Source organism: Medicago truncatula, chromosome 5 (assembly GCF_003473485.1).
Source record: "Medicago truncatula cultivar Jemalong A17 chromosome 5, MtrunA17r5.0-ANR, whole genome shotgun sequence".
NCBI lineage: Eukaryota > Viridiplantae > Streptophyta > Magnoliopsida > Fabales > Fabaceae > Medicago > Medicago truncatula.
The window spans coordinates 43,139,480-43,159,903 of NC_053046.1; the positions used below are offsets into that span (position 1 = coordinate 43,139,480).

The window sequence follows — 20,424 nt, forward strand, 5'->3', positions numbered from 1 at the left end:
GAATTTAATTTATTAGAAAACAAAAAGAATTTATTTAAATTTATATTGTAGGTAATTTGAAATATTTATTAATATGTAAGGAAGGTTTACGTGTCCGTATTAATTTATTAGTTTTTTAATTTATTTGTTTTATTAGTTTTTTTGAATTTATTAGTTTTTTTGTTTTTTATTTTTTTTATTGAAGGTAATTTGACCGTATTAATTTGAAATAGTCTGAAAATAATAAAAAAGTGATTGGCTCAATTTTTTTATTTATTTTCTTACCATAGATTTTTTTTTCTTCTATAATCCCTCATTCTCTTCTTATTCCAAATCACCAAGGGAAAAAAAAAAAAAAAAAAAAAAAAAAAACTCAATTTGATATCGGCCAAAAAGAGAAGATGGACATGCCAATGTTGAGGAAGTATTTGGTTCAATTCTGGTCTGTTTCTCATTACAGCCTCTATTTTTTGTGTCTCACTACTTTCTCTAGATTATTATTTGGCTAGCAATAATAGTGGAATGACATTCTTACTTTCTAACATGAACAATGCAAAGCAAGAAGATGAAGTATTTAAAAAGTTGCTACAAAAAATTGTAGATCCTTGTTTAGGCCAATATATCTATGTTTATGATCTTCCTGCTAGATTCAATGAGGATTTGTTGAAAGGATGCCACTCTCTACAGAAGTGGGAAAATATGTGTGTTTTCTTATCAAACTTAGGTGTAGGACCTAAGATTATTGAGAAATCAAAAAAAGAAGTGCTATCAAAGAAAAATTGGTATGCAACAAATCAATATTCACTTGAAGTAATTTTCCACAATATAATGAAACATTACAAGTGTTTAACCAATGATTCATCCTTGGCTTCAGCTATATATGTACCATTCTATGCTGGTCTTGATGCAGGTCAATATCTATGGGAATTTAATATTTCCATTAGAGATAAATCACCAAATGAATTTGTGAAATGGTTAGGACAACAATCTCAGTGGAAAAGATTGCATGGTAAAGATCATTTCATGGTTGGTGGAAGAATTGGTTGTGATTTTAGGAGAGAAGGTGATTCAGATCATAATTGGGGAACAAAGCTAATGTTCTTGCCAGAAGTAAGTAACATGTCATTTTTGTTAATAGAATCATGTAAAGGTTTATATGACAATGAATTTCCAATTCCATATCCAACTTATTTTCATCCTACAAATGATGATGAAATTTTTAAGTGGCAAAGGAAAATGAGAAATAAGAAAAGGGATTATTTGTTTACATTTGTCGGTGCTCCAAGGCCTGATTCACCATCTTCTGTTAGAAATCAGTTAATCAAACATTGCGAATCTTCTAAGAGTTGTAAACGTGTTGGATGTTATCATGGTTCTAGTAAGAAAATAAGTTGTCGCGATCCTGTTCAAGTTATGGATAATTTTCAGAATTCGGTATTTTGTTTACAACCGATGGGGGATTCTTTTACTAGATGATCAATTTTTGATTCAATTTTGGCGGGTTGTATTCCTGTTTTCTTTCATCCACTATCAGCATACAAGCAATATTTGTGGCATTTTCCTAAAAACGGTTCTAATTACTCTGTTCTCATACCTGAAATTGATGTCAAAGAGGGAAAAGTGATGATTAATGAGACATTGTTCAATGTTTCAAAAAGTGAAGTGTTGGCAATGAGAGAAGAGGTTATAAGACTCATTCCGAGGATTGTGTATCGTTATCCAGGTTCTAGATTAGAGACAATTGAAGATGCTTTTGATATAGCTGTTAAGGGAGTTCTTGGAAGAATTGAAGCAATGAGAAGACAAATTACAAATGTAAACGATTCTTACCATGCAAAAGTTGTCGCCCTTAACAATTTGCATTTTCTTCTGTGCAGGGGCAAATGCTTGTTTATACAAGGGGTACAATGGCTACCCAAAAATAAAATAAAATTATAGAATAAGTAGGTATATTTTTATATTAGCTACCTTTAATAGTTTGCTATCCCAAGTTCGACTATAGTTGGAATAATTTTTTGTCTGAGTTTGATTACTTTCCGGTTGAACTTTGGATTACTTGCTCCCGCCTTTTTAAGATTTTGCATATAGGTTCTTGTTCAAACAATATTTTGTATATAGGTGGAGTATATATCCAGATCTCCTGGTAGCCTTAGTTATTGGCCTACCGTTGTTTTTTTTCCAGTCGATGCTCCCCCGACCACATGATACTTTTACAACGAATCTGTTAATTACCATTTGTATTTGTTTTCTTGTTTTGGTAGCTACTATCTGCTGAGTGCTCCTTGTTAGGAAACATGGCATCCATGGAAGGAATGAGAGAATAGCTATGAAATTGTTGTATTGATAGTAAAATGTAATATTACAAATGAGGAAGTTATCCCACTAATGGGGTTGTTACAACTATATATACTACTACTTCACTAATGCCAACTAGCTAGTATCTAACATATATCTAATAGTCCCCCTCAAGTTGGAAGGTGCTCAAAACACTTCCACATTGAAATGAGAAAATACAAGGAAATACATCAAGCAAATGAAAATACAAGGAAAGATGCCGGAAATATATCGGCCAAGAGAAGAGCAGCAACCAAATGCTTATCCAACAAGAGGAAACCACAACTCAATGTGTAACCACTTGGAGGAAGAAGCAACAAACCAACACTTAACCACCATCCGGTAGAAGCCAACATCGACAAAGCCATAAAAGGCACAACGCTTAACCATCAAGAGTTCTCAATAACTCAAGACAGAAGCACAAGAAGAAGAAGAAGAAAACGACGCCTAACCATCCTTGGACAAAAGCACAACAACGCTTAACCATCATGGACAGAAGCACAACAACAACGCTTAACCATCCGTGGATAGAAGCACAACAACGCTTAACCATCCATGACAGAAGCACAACAAGGCTTAACCATCATGGACAGAAGCCCAAAAACAAGCCAATAAAGGCTAACCAACATCAAGAAATCAAATCAATCAAGAGATTTTGGTGCAGAAACCAAATAAGCCACCACTCATAAATCACATGCTTATTGTCATGTCATCTATGATTGCACCTGCTGAAGCTAACAGAGACAGAAGTACACTTCACAACAGCTATTATTCACTATACCATCATACTGATTCATACTATAAGTCTCACCAAATACCAACCATAAGCAAAGGCAGAGACCAAAAGCTTCTATAACGATCCAGGAATATGAGGCAACGCAGCAGAATATGGTGTTCAAAAAAGAAGGGAGCTCCACCATGACTAGAACTTGCATCAATACAGCAGCTCAATATTCCTTTGATGCTTCATATCACCAGAGACCAAAAACAATTATGGGCTGCAAAGGAACAGAAATTCCCAACATAGTTCTTCCTTAATGGACATAGCAGTAACATATGATGCTTCACAAACACTACAAATGCACACCATCAAAGTAGAAAATCCAATATAACCAAAGCTTATCAACACACTATACACATATTTGAAGTAACAAGACGAATGTTTTAGCAATGACAACCCAAACAGCTTATGGTAAACATCCAAAGCAATCAACGAACATCCAAATCAAACACAATCCTGATTTAAGAGTATTTCACCATAAGCAACAGACCAGCCAGCTTTCCCAATCACACTCTCCAACTCCTTGCAAAAAATGAACAAGTGCCAACTAAACTACTTGTGAAAATCCAAAACAATCTAACTGAACAAAGCTTGGCTGCTGAAAACAGAACCAATACTCCCAACATACCAAAGTGACCTCGTCAACATACGACAGGTGAATGACACAGGAAAATGTGTGCAGCAATCAGCAGTATCATGCATCAGTTCAACATCAACATCTCAAAATAAATCCAATGTAAAGATGGAGCAGAACAGACTGCAGTGTTATCAACAACCAGCACATCAATCTGAACACAAAATCAATTTGTTTTCCATTGAGGACTTTCAACAAACACCTTGGAAGCAATAGTCATATATGGCAACAAACACTAGTATTATGATCAAGAAACAGCTATTCAAACGATAAATCCAAGCCAAAACAGAGAATGGCGCAAACATAATTGTGATAGAACCAGAATAACAAAAGAATCAAAAGATCAATGAATTGAAAGATTTGATATATCAACAATGCGAACAAGAAGCTAGAATCAAAATCAACATCAGAACCAGAAAATGATAACTTCGATCCAAATCAAGGAATTGGAATCGAATCGTGAAACCTAAAACTTGTAATTGACTGAATCAAAAAATCGAAACAGACAAATTTTGGAAATTAGGATCGAGTTGGAATCGCAAAACACTAGACTATGGAGAAAATCGCGATAATGAAAGAATTTGAGCAAGAAACTCGAATCCAATATGGATCAGAAATGGAACGTAAAAATAGAAAATTAGTGCACGAACAAGAGATAAACAAACACGAAATCGCGAAAGGAATCACAAATGAAAAATCTTGACTGAACAAAGAAAAGGATTAAGAAGATTCAAATAACAGATCAGAAACGAAATCGATGAACAAGCGAAGAAGAAGAACTGAATCCGAACAAAAAAAATGGAATTTGTGATTTTATCTAGAAAACGAAAACAAACGAGAAAGAAAATTAAATGATGAGAAAATTAGATTTTCTCGAGAAAATGCAGCGGAAAATATCCTTCAAGGCGGATACCAGATTAGCTCTAATACCATGTTAGGAAACATGGCATCCATGGAAGGAATGAGAGAATAGCTATGAAATTGTTGTATTGATAATAAAATGTAATATTACAAATGAGGAAGTTATCCCACTAATGGGGTTGTTACAACTATATATACTACTACTTCACTAATGCTAACTAGTATCTAACATATATCTCTAATACTCCTTGCACCAAATTAGTTCTAGAGAAATGTTATTAAAATATACTTCTTTTCTTTACATCGAAAAATTTCTAACTTGTAAGCCAATGTAAGGGTAATGAGATGCTCATATAGAGGAATGAGGGATCAGGCAAAATAGGGACAATTGAATACAAATTTGTTAAACTTTCTCAGGTTTAAAGCATCTCGCGAAGGTCTGATGGGTTGTCAAACATGGTCAAAGGAACATGAAACTAATAATTTGGTGTGAAAGACCCTTGTCTACGTTTTCAGCTCAAGATAACGAAAACACATATGATCCAATGAGCGTAGTTTGGGAGAATGTTGTGTTGGCTAACTACCAAAAAACACCACAAAATAAGAACAATACCTTGCTTAGGGCACCATATACAACCATCGAGCAACAACAATAAAAAAAAAAAAAAAAAATACATGCAATACTCAGGCGGTCAATGAGGGCTAAGACTTGAAGGGTGTGTTCTAGACACTATCAATCAAATTGTTATTTTGCTAGCAATATACCTTAGTTTAACTGTTGTTCACTTTACTTGTGTTTTTCGAAGAGTAGTGGTTCTCATAAAACCCAAAAATCCATATTTAACATTATTTGAAAGAGCCGAGGAATCCACAACCGAGGGCCATGGTTTCTTCCTTGGCATTATCACTTGAAAAAAAGTGAAACATTGTTGAAAGCTATTAGCCAAATCCTCAACCAACTTTCACATTCGACAATATTGAATTCAAATAATAAACAGAATTTAGCAGCCGCAAATTACCAGGTTAAATTAAACAACTGAAAACGTACAACTTCAACAATTCTCTTAAATTTTGCATTTAACTTGTGAATTGTGGAATATTTATAATTTACCTGCTAGTTTTACAACACCAAATCAACTGTTTATTGAACACTAATCTAATACGCAGCTATGTAACTAATGACTCTTGCATAGCGAATACAGCATATGATATCCAATTTGTAGGAATTATTTATCATCTGATTTCAAGTATAATTTATGTTCTCTGGTATAATCAATCACTTCATCCGCGGTAAGGTATTTTATTGATAATCCTCTTGCAATGCATTCCCTAAAATAAGTAATAAAAACAGACAATAAAATTTAAAAATGTCTCCCTTCTGTTAAATCACCATGATTTATGTCTTCTAAAGTAAACAAAACAAGGTGATAGTATTTTTACCTTATTCTTGTTGAGCTGATTTGATTTGGTACAAGTTCATCTACAACTTCAATATTAGCCTAAAAAATATATGTCAAATTTAAATTCGCATAAAAGCATGGAAAAATGCTATGAAATGTAGATTGTAGACAAAGCAAAACATATTTCATAACCAATCACGGCTGAGAAGAATTGATCAATTTCAAAGTTTTTTAACCATCAATTTTAATCCTTCAATTTGAAATTCCCATGCCTTTGCACATGTTGCCATGTCAAAAAGATCTCATCAGCCTATAGTTTGACCTTAATGTGGTCAAAAACAAGAAATTGAAATTTGAAAACTTCCACATTTCACTCGTCAAAAAAAAAAAAGTACATGTTTCGTTTTAACGCATGTCAGAAGATATGGTAATTCTTGAAAGGTGATGTACCTGATTCTCATTCAGAATATTATCATCAGATATAGTCTTCTCAATATTTTGTCCTTCTCTGCGTATGCAGACTACTCCATAATCTCTGCATATACTCTTAACCTAGAGTAAAAACATAAAATGACAAAATTATGGTCCATTTTTTCCACAACCAATGACAAAATTATAGTCCATTTTTTTCACAACCAGGGGCAAATCACTTAACGTACAGAAAATAGATATATACTCAATCCATGCTCATATATGTAGGAAGAAGAAAAACATCCTAACAAATTAACCATGCCGATTCTAACACATCATGACAAAATCAGTTCAATTCGTCTGGTAGAGTTTTTGTGTAGAGAAACAGTAACCTCGGATCTAAATATAAACGATATTTTTATTTTTTTTAAATATAAAAGTTTTATTGCCTTTTTATTAATAAAAAAAATATTAGATTTCTGCATAATGCATAAGTACCTGGTCAGGAATCCAAAATCCAGGAATTCCAAAGGAATGGAGGAGATCAGAGCCACAAACAAGCATGACCTTCAGAGATTCTACACTAATGAATACAAAAGCAAGTTATTTTATTGCTTTTACATCATCATCAGAAACATGTGTAGAAAGAAATCAAAGCTTAGCACAAAATTTAAATCTAATGAAAGAAACTATGTCTGCATCTTTCAAACTATTGTCGCATCTTCCGACACTGAACATACGGACCACTTCTGAAGGTTTTAGTACCATACAGAACCAAATACACCAGTCAATTATGTGCCCCCATAAAACTAAGAAATTATACAGATAATACTAGGGCCAATAGACCATCTAAAATCAGAGGGAGGAAAATTACACCCTGAAATTAAAACATACATACTACCCCCTCCCTAAATATATATTGAAAAGTAATAACCAAGTTCAATATCCAACCAATTATATGCCCTGAAATTACATGTTGTAGAAAAAGATGCAACATAATTAAGAGTATGTTAGTAAAGAAATACTCCCTCCGTTCCAAATTATATGTCACTTTAGCGATTTCACATAGATTAAGAAATGCAACTAATGTTGTATAGAAAGGAGTAATTGTGAGTTATTTTACAAAAAATATCCTTTATTATTGGTATTGGAAAACATAAATTAAAGAATTCGAAAAAGATAAAGTAATAAATAGTAAGGGGCATAATAGGAAAATAAACGTCAATGATTCCTTGTTATTGTAAAGTGACATATAATTTGGACAAATGAATTTTGGTAGAATGACATATAATTTGGAACGGATGGAGTAAATAATGCAGTTAAAAATTTGAAGATGTCTTATAAAAAGGGACAAGGAAATATATCAGGGGGGTCCTATATTTAAGGATGGATTCAGCGCTAGTCATTTCAGAAACAACATTTATTTAAGGATAGATTCAGTGCTAGTCATTTCAGAAACAAAACATTTATAAAGGAATAACTAATCACAAGAAAGTGCTACACCCCATCTCCTTCAAATGTCATCAATGTGACGAGTATGTCAATATTAAAAAGAGATTAAGAAAGCCGGTGTTTCTTCTTTCCCTGGTTTTTAAATTAGGATGGGGAGGAGGAGCATTCTGAAAAGGAAATTAGACAAATGTGATTTCGTTGAAGACTCGTCTGTTAGGCATACCTCTAGATATCAACCCTGTCTCACAAATAGAAGCGTGGACTCTGGATAGGACAGTCAAAGTGCGTTGATATGTGTTTTGATTTGCCTGTAGTAGTTTATAACCATATAAAAATGAAAGGTAAGAAATCAGGCCAGACAGATATAGTTATCGTGATACATGTGATATCAAATGTTCTAAAAAAAATCAATTGTTTCAATATTGAAGTTTTTTACATGTGAAAAGAATGGAAAAAAAAAATGTGCAATCTAGCAGATAGAAAGAGTAATGTACCTCCCATGGATCAACCATTACAAATTCTGAACTTTTGCAGGCCAAATGACATAATTGTATTCGATGGTCAGCAGATATTAGATTCTGAATCAACATATAAGTGAAAGTCGATTAGAAAAAAACGGAAGCTGTGCAATTTATAGTATTGCTTGATATAGGCACTAGGCAGATAGACTAAAAATTATCGTTACATGAATAGTGTTATTAGATATAAAACCAATTGTGTGCTACCACTTAATAACTTATTTTTTGGAATAGTTGGTTCATGGCGATGGTATCAGAGTCTCTATTACCAAGTGGTCTAGAGTTCAATGGATAATGCCTCCATTCTAAATAAAAGTTTGATTACAAGACAAAATTGGGTGAGTCAATGCTTGTCCATGCTTCAAGTTCAAATGGCTTTTGAGTGAGAACATGTTTTAGATATAAACCATTCATGCACTTTCACCTAATAACCTAACTCTTCTGACAGTTGGTTCATAACAAATGACATCTTAGAATTTGGTCTCCTTGTCTAAATGCCTAGCAGAAAAATATAATTTAAGGAATGTTTTAATCCTCACAATAGATTGCTCATTGACTCCTATATAACTTCAGTGTTCCACACATGCCAAACATGTATTTTCCCATAATTATTTGATGTTCTTACAAGTTTTCCGGATACAAGTATGGATATGATAGAATAAGGATTACCCTCTTTGTTAGAAAGCTGCATACCTTTTTCTTGTATGCATCATTCACAGGTGACATGTACCCTCCAATTACACAGTAGCCTTTGGAATTCAATGCATCTCTTGCAAGCTCTATTGGAAAGAAAGAAAAAAACTGAAAATGAATGAAATTGAATATTGAAGTACTTGGAAGGCAAAAATCATGGCAATGACATTCCGTCAAGTGGTACTTAGGGTAATTAGAAGGAATGTTCTACACGTATATATCTCTCTCCTCTTTACCTTCGTATACACAGTACAAACTCAAAGATCATAACTTAATGAAGTTAGTAATAAATAAAGGAAGTCACCACAGATCCTATGCAAAAATAACTGTCCAATACACCAACTCTTTAGAACATCATTGGCAAGCTTATTTTAATAATAATTACTGCATGTTTTTTTATCTATATGGTATAATATTGTATTTGGTATATGAAGCCTGCATAGAGTATATTTTATTAAAGGTCAACATGTGTTTAAGTAACCACTTTCCAGCCCTACTTAGTGGGAAAAGACTTGGTTGTTGTAAAATGTGTTTAAGCAAGAATTTGAGTATTGAAATTTTCACATACATCTACCTCGAAAACCATTGTAAATGGTAAATGATTATCATGTCATGCATCTATACTTATCCAAAAACAATTTCACTCTTAATATTTTTTCACATGATGAATCTGAACTTCTAATTTTCCCCCTTAACTCCACAACACTTAAAGGAAGAAAAGTATAAATCTCAAATCATTCAACAATCAATATGAGGGGTAACATTGGCGCAACTGGTAAAGTTGTTGTCATATTGAAGATGAACTTAAAAAATCAAAATGCAGTTTCTTTTTTTGTTAGAAATGATTAAAATCATTTAGATTTGACTAGCAAAACAGTCATGGATGTACACAAAGCAAGCTTGAAGAAACGAAAACAAATGAATAAATCAAAGCTTGAAATGAAACTCACCGAACATACGTAAATGCATAAAAGTAGGTGGATTAAAGCTTCCAGTTGCCACCAGAATGATATATATCTTGCCACTGCAGAAAAACAGTGTTACATAATTCAAAATAAGTTCAATAAAAAGAAACTTACACAATTACCCAAACTAAATAATAAAGGAAACATACTCGCTTGTGTTTCCAGGGGAGGGTTCGTTATTAATAAGTTGTAAAGCTAATTTATCCAACGGCAACGGAACATCCATAACCTGAAATCATTAGAAACACAAGCAAACAATAAGATCTCAATCTCAACACAAAAAAAAAAAAAAAAAAAAAAAACAATGTATTATAAGTCAAACTATTTGGAAGAGCTTACGGAAACAGCTTATGACATGTCCATAAGTTGTTTTCATCTTATTTTCATAAGTTCTCAAGGATAGCTTATGAAAACAGCTTATAACTTACATGAAAACAATTTAACTTCATTTTCTTTTGTTATAAAATAAGCACTTATGTGATAAGTGTTTACGCTATAAGCACCTAAGTACAGGACATAATATATTTTGTGACAATCACTGTGAAAGTGAATGAAAGTAGGAAAGATGATTATAATTGAATAATGATAGAGTAATATTTAGATGACTGTGAAAGTGTTAAACAAGAAATTGATAGATACTCACCGCCGCTGCAAATCTAAGAGAGAAGGAAGGGTTCTGAGAAAAGAAGAAGAAAACGCGGTTAAGAAAATGCGAGGTGGAATCACCCGAATCGCGTTTCTGCTCAATGAATTCTGCTTTTGCCCAAAACCGCGTGTGTCGCTGAAGCTAGATTTCGTGTATATTACTTTTAATTTTTAAATGAATTTGTGAACCAATAATAATATTTTACTAATTTTATACCATTATACTAAATTTAATTATTCAACATAAGTTTAACAGGATTCAAAAAAATGTTTTTTTTTTTTTTGTAGATAGACGAAATGGCAAAGCCATTATAAACTAACACACACAAGTAGAGGTACCGAGGTTCGAACCCTGGTCATGGCAGTGGCGGAGCCAGACAAAAATGTTTGGGGTGGCCGCCATAAAAATTGAAAAGCAGCCATTATTTGACCGCAATGTGAGTTGCGACATCATGGCTTTTGATATCGCCGTGTTTTGTAAGTAACTGCGATTCATGCTGCATCAACAACATTTGATAAACAGCAGGCTTTGATTCAATGCAAAGGAAAAAGAGGCTTTTCATCAAACTGCTTTGAATAAACAACATTTGTTATTGTATTTGTTCCTAAACCAAAAACATCGAAAAACACAGCATAGTACTAAAACAAAAACATAACATAGTTAAATCAAATGCAAAACTCATGAAACAAACTATACACTAAATCACTTTCCAACCACCATTTTAGCATAAAGACACAAACTTACATAAATTTTTTGATGACCCATTTCACAGAACATTTCATACAGCAATCAAGACATGTATTCACTAATCAACTAGGTTTAACAACAACATATGGAAAGCTCATTGAAATCAACTAAAAACATGTAATCATTAAAGAAAAATCAGAATTGAACGAAATTACATTCAATTTCACATTACCTTGTAATTAACAACAATTAGGGTTTATGGAGAGAGATGAGATAACTCTCTAATCAACAGAGAAAACGGAGGAGGATGCGACGGTGATGGATGGAGAAGGAGGTGAGAGTGGTTGCGGCGGCGGTGGTGAGGTGAATGGAGAGCGGTGGTGTGGTCTGGTCAGTGGTCTCTGGGAGAAGAAAAAGAAGGGTTAATAGTGTTTTACTAATATAGGTTATTTTTGGTTTTCCATCCTATAAAATTTTTTATTTGGTTTTCGTCCAGATTTCTGGTTTTGGACCTTTATGAATTTTGACAGTACAAAATCGACGATATGGCAAGGGGCTAAACCAAAATTTTCTCAAATTAACATGGGGTAAACCGAAATTTGCTCAAATCAGAGGAGGTAAACCAAAATTTTCTCAAATGACAAGGGGCGAAATTTGCCATGAAGGTCCAAAACCAAAAATTCTTCAAATTACAAGGACGAAAACCAAGCAAAAAAATTTACAAAATGGAAAACCGAAAATGACCTATATTACAAGGGGGTAAAGCACTATTAACCCGAAAAAGAAGATCGCGTTTCTGATGAAAGAGAAAGGGAAAGAGGAAATGAAGTAGAATTGGGAATACTCATATTACTTAAGGGTATAATAGTAATTCCCCTTGCCACCCTAGTTCCGCCACTGGGTCATAGCATAACAATTTCGGCATTTTGACAGTTGAGCTAGAATTATCTTAAATGAGAATGAGATGTCTAATTTTAACTATAATTAAAAGATAATTTGTTCTTTACATATCCAAAATCAATTCTATTTCAAACTATGAAAACAACATTAACTCATAAGAATCACTTTTATGTGGTGTTTCCAAACATAAATTAATTCACTTTTAACTCACTTTTAACTAAAATTAATTTTATCAAGATTAATTCACCGTATAACCAAACACACCACACCCCGTGTTTGGTAATTTTAGTCGTTAACTCGATTCTACCCCAAATTTATAAATTTTATTTTGTTTGTTGAAAACCCATTTTAGTTCCCAACAAAAATAGATTCAGTTTTGTAATCCAAAGGAAAAAAATATCCAATTTAGTTCTCGCAATAAAATATACATTTTATTGTCATATTTATATAATTTTTAGGTGTTTGTACGAGTTGGAGAATGAGGTAAAAAAATCTACAATAAAAACATTGTTTTTTGAAACATAGAATAAAAAAACACTTACATGCATGTCTTGACCAAAAACAAATGAAAAGTAAAATTGATATTTTTTTTAAGTTTAGGATGAAAGGTTAGATTTCTAATTAGCTTATTTAGTTGTAATAAAATAAAGGGTTAAATATGTTTTTGATCCCAATAAATATGTCAAATTTTCGTTTTAGTCTCTCTAAAATTTTCCTTTAATTTTTAGTTCTTATAAAATTTTCAATCACTACTTTTGGTCCCTATTTTTAATTTTATTTTTTTATTTTTTTTAATTAAATTGCGTAGAAATGTGTATAATATTCTAAAAAAAAAATTGCTAAAAAAAATTAGAATTTTTTAACAAAACACAAATTAAATATGAATTTTTAACCGTAAAACATATAAAAATTCATATTAAATTCATGTTTTGTTAAAAAATTCTAAAATTTTTTTGGGGTGATTCTTGTAATATTTTGAATTTTCCTGGAAAATTTGATTAAAAAATATGAATTCTACATATGAGTTTACTTTAAAAGAGGGACCAAAAGTGAAGATTGAAAATTTTATAGGGACTAAAAGTTGAAGGAAAATTTTAGAGGGACTAAAACAAAAAGTTGACATATTTATAGGGACCAAAAACATATTTAACCCTAAAATAAACTCTTCGATTCATTCCATAAATATGGTCTAATGAGTAATTTCATGAATATTGATATATAGAGGTTGAAGTTGGAACTTCGAATCTTCATTTCTTCATACTTACGGTGTGTGGTCTAGCCACTAACCAACTTGACGAAAAAAAATAAAATTAGTTCAAAAATAATTTGAGTTGGATTCTTTTTCTCTTTCTAATTACTAGAATTAGAGATGCGCCGTAAAAAAATTATCATCTTTAATTGATTTTTGACAGTTGGTTTAAAAAAATATTTTATCGTATATGTACGATGTTTTTATCATCGTTCAACAATGAATAATCTTCCTCAAAAAACTTGTAGGATATACAAGATAAGTCAGACAAAAATATCGAAGATTTAATTATATGCTTAGGAGTTTTAGTCTTTTACCATTCGAATCAATTCATCATTGATAAAAAAAAAATTGTTTTTTTTTTTTTTAATATCGGGTAGGACTAACAAGAACTCAATGTAGTGAAAATTGTGTTCATAGGCCACCATTTAGAATACACAGGTAATACTTTTTGTGTACCATACAAAAAGCAATTGTTACTTTTGGTAGGCAGTTTCAACGGTGATATACAAAATTAACATTTCACCCATAATCTTTTTAGTGTTATATTACTGGCTACCCAAAACTTTTGATTATTATGTAGGATGCCGTAAATATTTTATACCCTTTGAACCATTGATCAATAAAACCTTAGGCACACAACGATAAAGGAGACTGAATTGGAAACACAGAAAATTTTGGAGTCTTAAATCAAGTTCATCCTTCTTTTTTTTTTTAGCAGATTGAGTTCATCCTTGTTCATTATACTATCTTATCTCCAACTTATTTTTTATTAAATATTTAATATTAAAATATGCTCATCCCTTTCATCTTTCTTCTTTGCCTTAATTCTCAGATCCAACCACAAGCCCATAAAGAATGGCTCCCAAACACACGGCATCATTCATCATTAATCCTTCAACCACCACAAAATCGCACCTTTACATGTCGTCGTTGATTCGGCTCTCGACAAAGAGTCGGTCTTAGCAGATCTCATTCTCGCTGTGGTGATTGTTCATGCTCCGATCGCGGTGACTGTTCTTACAATTACAAAGACGTTAGACGCCAATACAGGAAACCATAACTAGAAAAAAATCTGAAAGAGCGGCGAAGATCGTTAACCTCGAAATCTCAATCTTTTCACGTTAATGGAAAAGGTATAAAAAGAAAGAACAAAATAATTTTTTTTTATGAGTCTGGAAAAAGGTTGAAGACGAAGTGTATAAGGATGACAAAACTACAGTTCTGATTCTAACAAAAAATGGTGATATATACTAATTATTTTTTCTTCATAATTACTCGGTTCACAAACAATACTTTTATTTTGCGTCAATTATTTTAAATTAAAACACTTTTTAAAAAAAATTACTACACTTAAAAGTATTAAATATAATTAGAACTTTCTCCAGTATTAATTTTGTTATGAAATAATTATTTTCATAAATGTATCAATTCAATTCTATTGTTGTTGGACACCATACTTGCAAATACCAACAAACAAACACCAAACCTACTAAACAAGTACTCATTCTTTAATCTTAGCCATTGAATTTTTTAATAATATATCAATGGTGAAAAACTCACTTTTGTATAATACCCAAAAACATGAACTTGTGTATACTAAATGCCACCCACTTTTATTGTTAAAAACATCCATAAAAAACTAATAAAAAGTTCTATCGAAAAAATAATTTAGTTTAGAACCGTTTAAACCGAAACAAACTTTAACTAACTATTCCCGCTTCAACACACTTCTTCTTCATTCTTCCATTCCCATTTCTTGTTTCTTCTTCTTCTTGAAGCAACCACCACATAATGCATCCCGTAACCCTCTTCACTCTCTTCTCCACCTTCATCCTCACCGCCTCCGGTGCCGGTAACATCCACCTCGACTTCCCTTACTTCACCACCGCAGACACCGCCACCAACCTCACCTTCCTCGGCGATTCATCTCTAACCACCAACGGCGTCGTTTCCTTAACTCAGCCCACCACTTTCTCCACCGGTGCTATCATCTACAAACACCCCATTTCTCTCTTTGACATTTCAACAAACACCACGTCTTCATTCTCAACAACGTTCTCTTTCTCTATTACAAATTCAAATCCCACTTCCTTTGGTGATGGCATTGCTTTCTTCCTTTCCCCCAACAATCTCTCATCAACATCGTCACCAAGCCCATTTGGTCTTCCTACAAATTTTATTGCTGTTGAATTCGATACGCGATTCAACCCACATTTCAATGACCCAAATGAAAATCATATAGGTTTTGATATTGATACATTGAACTCTCTTAAAATTGTTGATCCAATTTTCAATGGGATTGATCTCAAGAGTGGTAACACTATCACTTCTTGGATTGATTACAAGACTGATCAGAATTTGCTTTCTGTTTTCTTGAGTTATTCTACTAAGAAGCCACATGATCCTATTCTTTCAGCTACCGTTGATCTTTCGGAGTATTTTTGTGATAATGAAGCTGTTTATGTTGGTTTTTCAGCTTCTGCTGAAAAAAGTACTGAGCTTCATCAAATTGAAAGATGGAGTTTTTACACTGTTGGGTTTGAGCCTGCAAGACCTAGGTTGCGTAGTCACAATGTTTCCGATAATTCTGTTGGTGTAAGTACCGGGAATGAGGTAAAAGTTCGTGGGTCGCGTTCTACTTTTTCTTCGAAGAATTCTTTTTCTTCGTCTTCGAAGAAAAAGTTTGGTTTTGGTTTTGCTGTTGCAGGTCCTGTTTTTTTCTGTGTTGTTTTTACTTTGTTGGGGTATTATTCTTTTATGAAATGGAAAGGTGTGAGAAAAGGGGTGTCGAAGAATTTTCAAACTGGGTTTGTTGCTTGTCCTAGGGAGTTTAGTTACAGAGAATTGAAATCGGCTACAAGAGAGTTTCATCCGAGCAGGATTGTTGGTCACGGTTCATTTGGAACTGTGTATAAAGCGTTCTTTATATCGTCTGGAACCATTGCTGCAGTGAAAAGATCGAGGCATTCACATGAAGGAAAGACCGAGTTTCTCTCTGAATTGAACATCATTGCTGGTTTAAGGCACAAGAATTTGGCTCAGTTGTTGGGTTGGTCTGTTGAGAAAGGTGAGTTGCTTCTTTTTTATGATTTCATGCCTAATGGAAGCTTAGACAAGATGCTTTACAAAGAACCTGAGAGAGGGAAATTGTTGACTTGGTCTATTAGGTATAATATTGTTGTTGGTTTGGCTTCTGTATTGGTTTATCTTCATCAGGAATGTGAGCAAAGAGTGGTTCATAGAGATATTAAAACTGGGAATGTTTTGCTGGATGGGAATTTCAATGCTAGGTTAGGTGATTTTGGATTGGCTAAACTCATGGATCATGATAAGAGTCCTGTTTCAACTTTAACTGCTGGAACAATGGGATACCTTGCACCTGAATATCTTCAATATGGTAAAGCTACTGATAAGACTGATGTTTTCAGCTTTGGTGTGGTTGTGCTTGAAGTGGCTTGTGGGAAAAGGCCTATTGAAAGAGAGGGTCCAAAGATGATTAATTTGGTGGATTGGGTTTGGGGGTTGTATTCTGAAGGGAAGATAATTGAGGCTGTTGATAAGAGGTTGAATGGTGAATTCGAGGAAGAGGAAATGACGAAGCTTTTGTTGTTAGGGTTGAGCTGTGCTAATCCTGATAGTGCTGCAAGGCCTACAATGAGAAGGGTTTTGCAGATTCTCAACAATGAAGCTATGCAATTTGCTGTGCCAAAAGTAAAGCCAACCTTAACTTTCTCATCTGATTTACCATTGAGTATTCATGAGATTGTTTCTGATGATGATCTTGATTATGAAGAGTTCAATACTAGCCAGTCTATGTGTGAGATTAAAATTCACTGAAAAGTTTTTGAACTTGTTCATTTCATTCTTTTATTCCTTTTTGTTTCCCCTTGGGGGGTTGATTTTGTTACTTGTAAAGTTTCTGTTCTCTAGTCTGAGTAATCACTCAGAAAAGTAGTCATAGTTCATTGACAGTAGTAGTTTAGTGCAAATCTATTGCATTTCATGGTATATGGTCAGGCTAGGTTGTATTTCAGGTACAGATATTGTAGTTTTGGTATATACAGAAATTGACTATTTTTTGGTCATATGATCTCTTTCTCAAGTTTCATTCCAGTAACAATCAGCTTACTGTTTTCCTCTTTTGGATGCTCTCTCAAACTCTCATGGTGTTCAAACCTTCTAGGTGGTCAAAAAATGAGAAAATGGAAAATTGAAACAAGTAGTTGTAATTTTTAATTTCAAATTAGGCTGTTAATAATATAGGCCTTGACCCTTTTCATTAAAAATATTTGCAATTGGGTTTTTATTTTTAATTTGTTGGGTCTGCAAAGAATGTCGTCCAAACAATGTGTAACACACTTGCTTAGTGTGGTTAGACTTAAGATTGACTCCATTTGAAAAGGAAAATAAGATGGATTATTTGACCTTGTATACAATTTTATTAGAATGTGACAGTCCTAAAAGTGTTTCACGCATGATTTTATTACTCTTCAAAACCAAAAGGAATGTATAGAGTATCTGAGTAAGTCATTTTTGCAAAGAACAAGAGGATGAACTCTATTGAATTGTTCAGATCAAAATAATAAGGTTACCTAACTATATATTATACGCATGTCACATGCGGCATGTGCATGTATGATGTATGGAGTTCACAAAAAAAAAAAAAAAAAAAAAAAAAAAAAAAAAAAACAGGCATGATGTATGCATCATCATTTCTGGCATTTAAAAAGAGATCATGAAAGTAGATACTAGACTTCAAAGATATCATCATAGCATGTCACATATTAAGAATTTAACAGATTTTCACTACATTTATCCTAAAATGGTAGTAGAACTCAACATAGGTTCTTTGTTTTGAATGGGATGCACAATTAAATGCATCAATTTTCTTTTTGTTAGAAAGAAACTGGTTTCTTAATTCATAATATTTTTATTAGAGAAAGGTGGTTCTTACACATAAAATGATGGAAACCATGTGATCTCCTTCAATGAAGTACGTAAAACATAAGAAATGCATATAAGAACCGCAACTGAAGATGTACACGGCTCCAAGGAATGGGTAGTACCTAGGTAATGGCATTAAAATAAAAATATAGAACACAATGTATGAAGTTATTTTCATATTAAGAGTACTCAACATATAATTTAAAATTGAGGTGTTTTGATTTTGATTATATTAAAAGGATGGACTCTGGAAGAATGAAATAGAATAAAATTTATTTTACTTTGTCGGTGTCATTTTGTTTTGTCCACATGCAGATGGTGGGCATAAATTTAAGAATAATCTCCAATTTACAAAAGATTACTTCACTTGGTACTATAATCAAATAAATGAGAACTCTATTTGAATTGGTTAAATTGATGGTGCACGTGCCAACTTTGACATCAAGTATTTTTTATTTTGAGGGGAACTTTAATTTGACATCATGTATTAATGCACCATATAGACACACCATCTCTCTTTTGTCCTTCATAAAAAATTATAATCAAGATACTAAGGATTCCATACCACATCTTAGCAAAAGAAATGAAGTCCATTCAAGCCTTATTCCTTGTCTTCTCTCTTCTCCTGGTAAGTTTTTCTTGCCGAAGTTCAATTCATTTTATCAAGTATGTGTTTGATTATGCGGTGAAAAAAAATTGAATTTGAATTAGTTGATTTTGTAAAATTGTTTTTTACTAAAAATGAGTTATGACTTGAATCAATGTGAATTGAAGAAACAATAAATTTGATGTTAAAATTCAATTGAAGAAGCAAAAACTTTAAATTTTGTGTTTGAGCTATAATCAGTTCTTGAGGTAAATTCAATTATACGCAAACATATTTAAATATATCAAAATTAATTCTACATCAATTTTGTCGTCTCTAAAAGTGAAACTAAATATACACCAACTCTATTAACTTTATCTCTGTTGAAATTATTATATAGGTTGCTAACCTGAGCTATGCAAGAAAAGATTTAGGAGACTATTGGAAGAATAAGATGAATGAACAACCTATGCCTGAAGCAATTAAAAACCTTATTCAAGTTCCAAAAGCATTAGATGAAGGAAAAGAAGATCATTCTTTTACTACCGACTTTGATGTAAATCCTAATATCATATTATATCACACCCATGTGCATCAAGATGAGAAGCCTTTTCAACATGCAGCAAGGAAAATGGAGCCATTGTTACCTAAAAGAGGTTGAATTTAAACCTTCCAGAAATAACGATAACTATAGAAAACAGATTCATACATTGTCTCCGAGGCATTATTATGAATGAATTTAGTGTTTGAGTTATATGTATAATATTCATTAAAAATTATATATCTTTAAAGTAATTAAAAGAAAAATAATTACTTATATGAATAACTCACAGTTTGTTAAATGAACCAATAATATCTATCTAAAATATAAAATAAATAAATCATAATTGTGTAAGCCGAAATAATAACCAAGAATACTGTGCTTATATTGAATAAAATGGGTACATGAAAGATTTGTTCTTCTTATAATTAATTAAATAATTAATTAAAATTTTCTCTATCAATTATATTATTTAAAAAATAAATTATCTATTAAAAAAAGGTTACTAAAACTTTGGTATACCATCTTTTTTTTAGTTTTACTATTTCACCGTCTCATTTTCTTAAAGTTTCAAAGGAAATGATGCTTTTAATTTTTAGTTCAAAGATGTTGAACAGGATTCAATTTTCAAGAGTACATATTTAGTTTCCCTCTTGGATAGTAATTAATCACTTTAAAAATCAATGTTTTCCTTCCATAATTAAAGGTTACTAATCCAAATAGTCTTGGGTCCAAGAATGTAAATGATCATATACATTGTTTGACTCGATGGTTCAAAAAAGGCTCAAAGTTTTGACCAAAACAAAGACCCAAGCATAAGTCTTAACCATTAAGCAAACT

General features: G+C 32.5%; 3 protein-coding genes and 1 pseudogene across 6 annotated transcripts; 3 read left to right on the top strand and 1 right to left on the bottom strand.

Annotated features, from left to right (window-relative positions):
• The first annotated feature begins 522 nt into the window (after positions 1 to 522).
• Positions 523 to 2,303, top strand: LOC11442514 (xyloglucan galactosyltransferase KATAMARI1 homolog; annotated as a pseudogene).
• Positions 2,304 to 2,307: 4 nt separating this feature from the next.
• Positions 2,308 to 11,790, bottom strand: LOC11432137 (nicotinamide/nicotinic acid mononucleotide adenylyltransferase). Of its 4 annotated transcripts, none has more exons than XM_039834501.1 (10): positions 11,594 to 11,790; positions 10,178 to 10,257; positions 10,014 to 10,087; positions 9,064 to 9,149; positions 8,347 to 8,430; positions 8,076 to 8,160; positions 6,899 to 6,978; positions 6,440 to 6,541; positions 6,030 to 6,088; positions 2,308 to 3,882 (listed from the first exon to the last, which is right to left on the bottom strand). In XM_039834501.1, the coding sequence occupies exons 2-10, from the start codon at positions 10,252 to 10,254 to the stop codon at positions 3,807 to 3,809; spliced, it is 723 nt and encodes a 240-aa protein (XP_039690435.1). In that variant the 5' UTR covers positions 10,255 to 10,257; positions 11,594 to 11,790; the 3' UTR covers positions 2,308 to 3,806. The 4 variants fall into 4 exon arrangements, with proteins under 4 accessions (XP_039690435.1, XP_003617833.2, XP_024640961.1 ...); XM_003617785.4 differs by lacking the exon at positions 2,308 to 3,882 and adding an exon at positions 4,691 to 5,918; XM_024785193.2 differs by lacking the exons at positions 2,308 to 3,882; positions 11,594 to 11,790 and adding exons at positions 4,691 to 5,918; positions 10,672 to 10,843.
• A 3,407-nt stretch (positions 11,791 to 15,197) lies between these two features.
• LOC11442515 (probable L-type lectin-domain containing receptor kinase S.7) lies at positions 15,198 to 17,648 on the top strand. Its single transcript, XM_003617786.4, has one exon. It carries the CDS (start codon positions 15,305 to 15,307, stop codon positions 17,348 to 17,350), a length of 2,046 nt encoding a protein of 681 aa, XP_003617834.1. The 5' UTR covers positions 15,198 to 15,304; the 3' UTR covers positions 17,351 to 17,648.
• Positions 17,649 to 18,954: 1,306 nt separating this feature from the next.
• On the top strand, positions 18,955 to 19,719 carry LOC11442320 (uncharacterized). Its single transcript, XM_003617787.3, has 2 exons — positions 18,955 to 19,085; positions 19,444 to 19,719. The coding sequence occupies exons 1-2, from the start codon at positions 19,041 to 19,043 to the stop codon at positions 19,702 to 19,704; spliced, it is 306 nt and encodes a 101-aa protein (XP_003617835.1). The 5' UTR covers positions 18,955 to 19,040; the 3' UTR covers positions 19,705 to 19,719.
• Positions 19,720 to 20,424: the final 705 nt, after the last annotated feature.

Excerpts from the sequence above, each read along its gene's own strand:
- LOC11432137 (XM_003617785.4), bottom strand. The coding sequence starts at position 10,254 with ATGGATGTTCCGTTGCCGTTGGATAAATTAGCTTTACAACTTATTAAT. Across the intron at positions 9,150-10,013 it reads TATGCATTTACGTATGTTCG|AGCTTGCAAGAGATGCATTG; the intron begins GTGAGTTTCATT and ends TCTTTCCAATAG. Across the intron at positions 5,919-6,029 it reads ATCAGCTCAACAAGAATAAG|GGAATGCATTGCAAGAGGAT; the intron begins GTAAAAATACTA and ends TACTTATTTTAG.
- LOC11442515 (XM_003617786.4), top strand. The coding sequence starts at position 15,305 with ATGCATCCCGTAACCCTCTTCACTCTCTTCTCCACCTTCATCCTCACC.
- LOC11442320 (XM_003617787.3), top strand. The coding sequence starts at position 19,041 with ATGAAGTCCATTCAAGCCTTATTCCTTGTCTTCTCTCTTCTCCTG. Across the intron at positions 19,086-19,443 it reads TTGTCTTCTCTCTTCTCCTG|GTTGCTAACCTGAGCTATGC; the intron begins GTAAGTTTTTCT and ends ATTATTATATAG.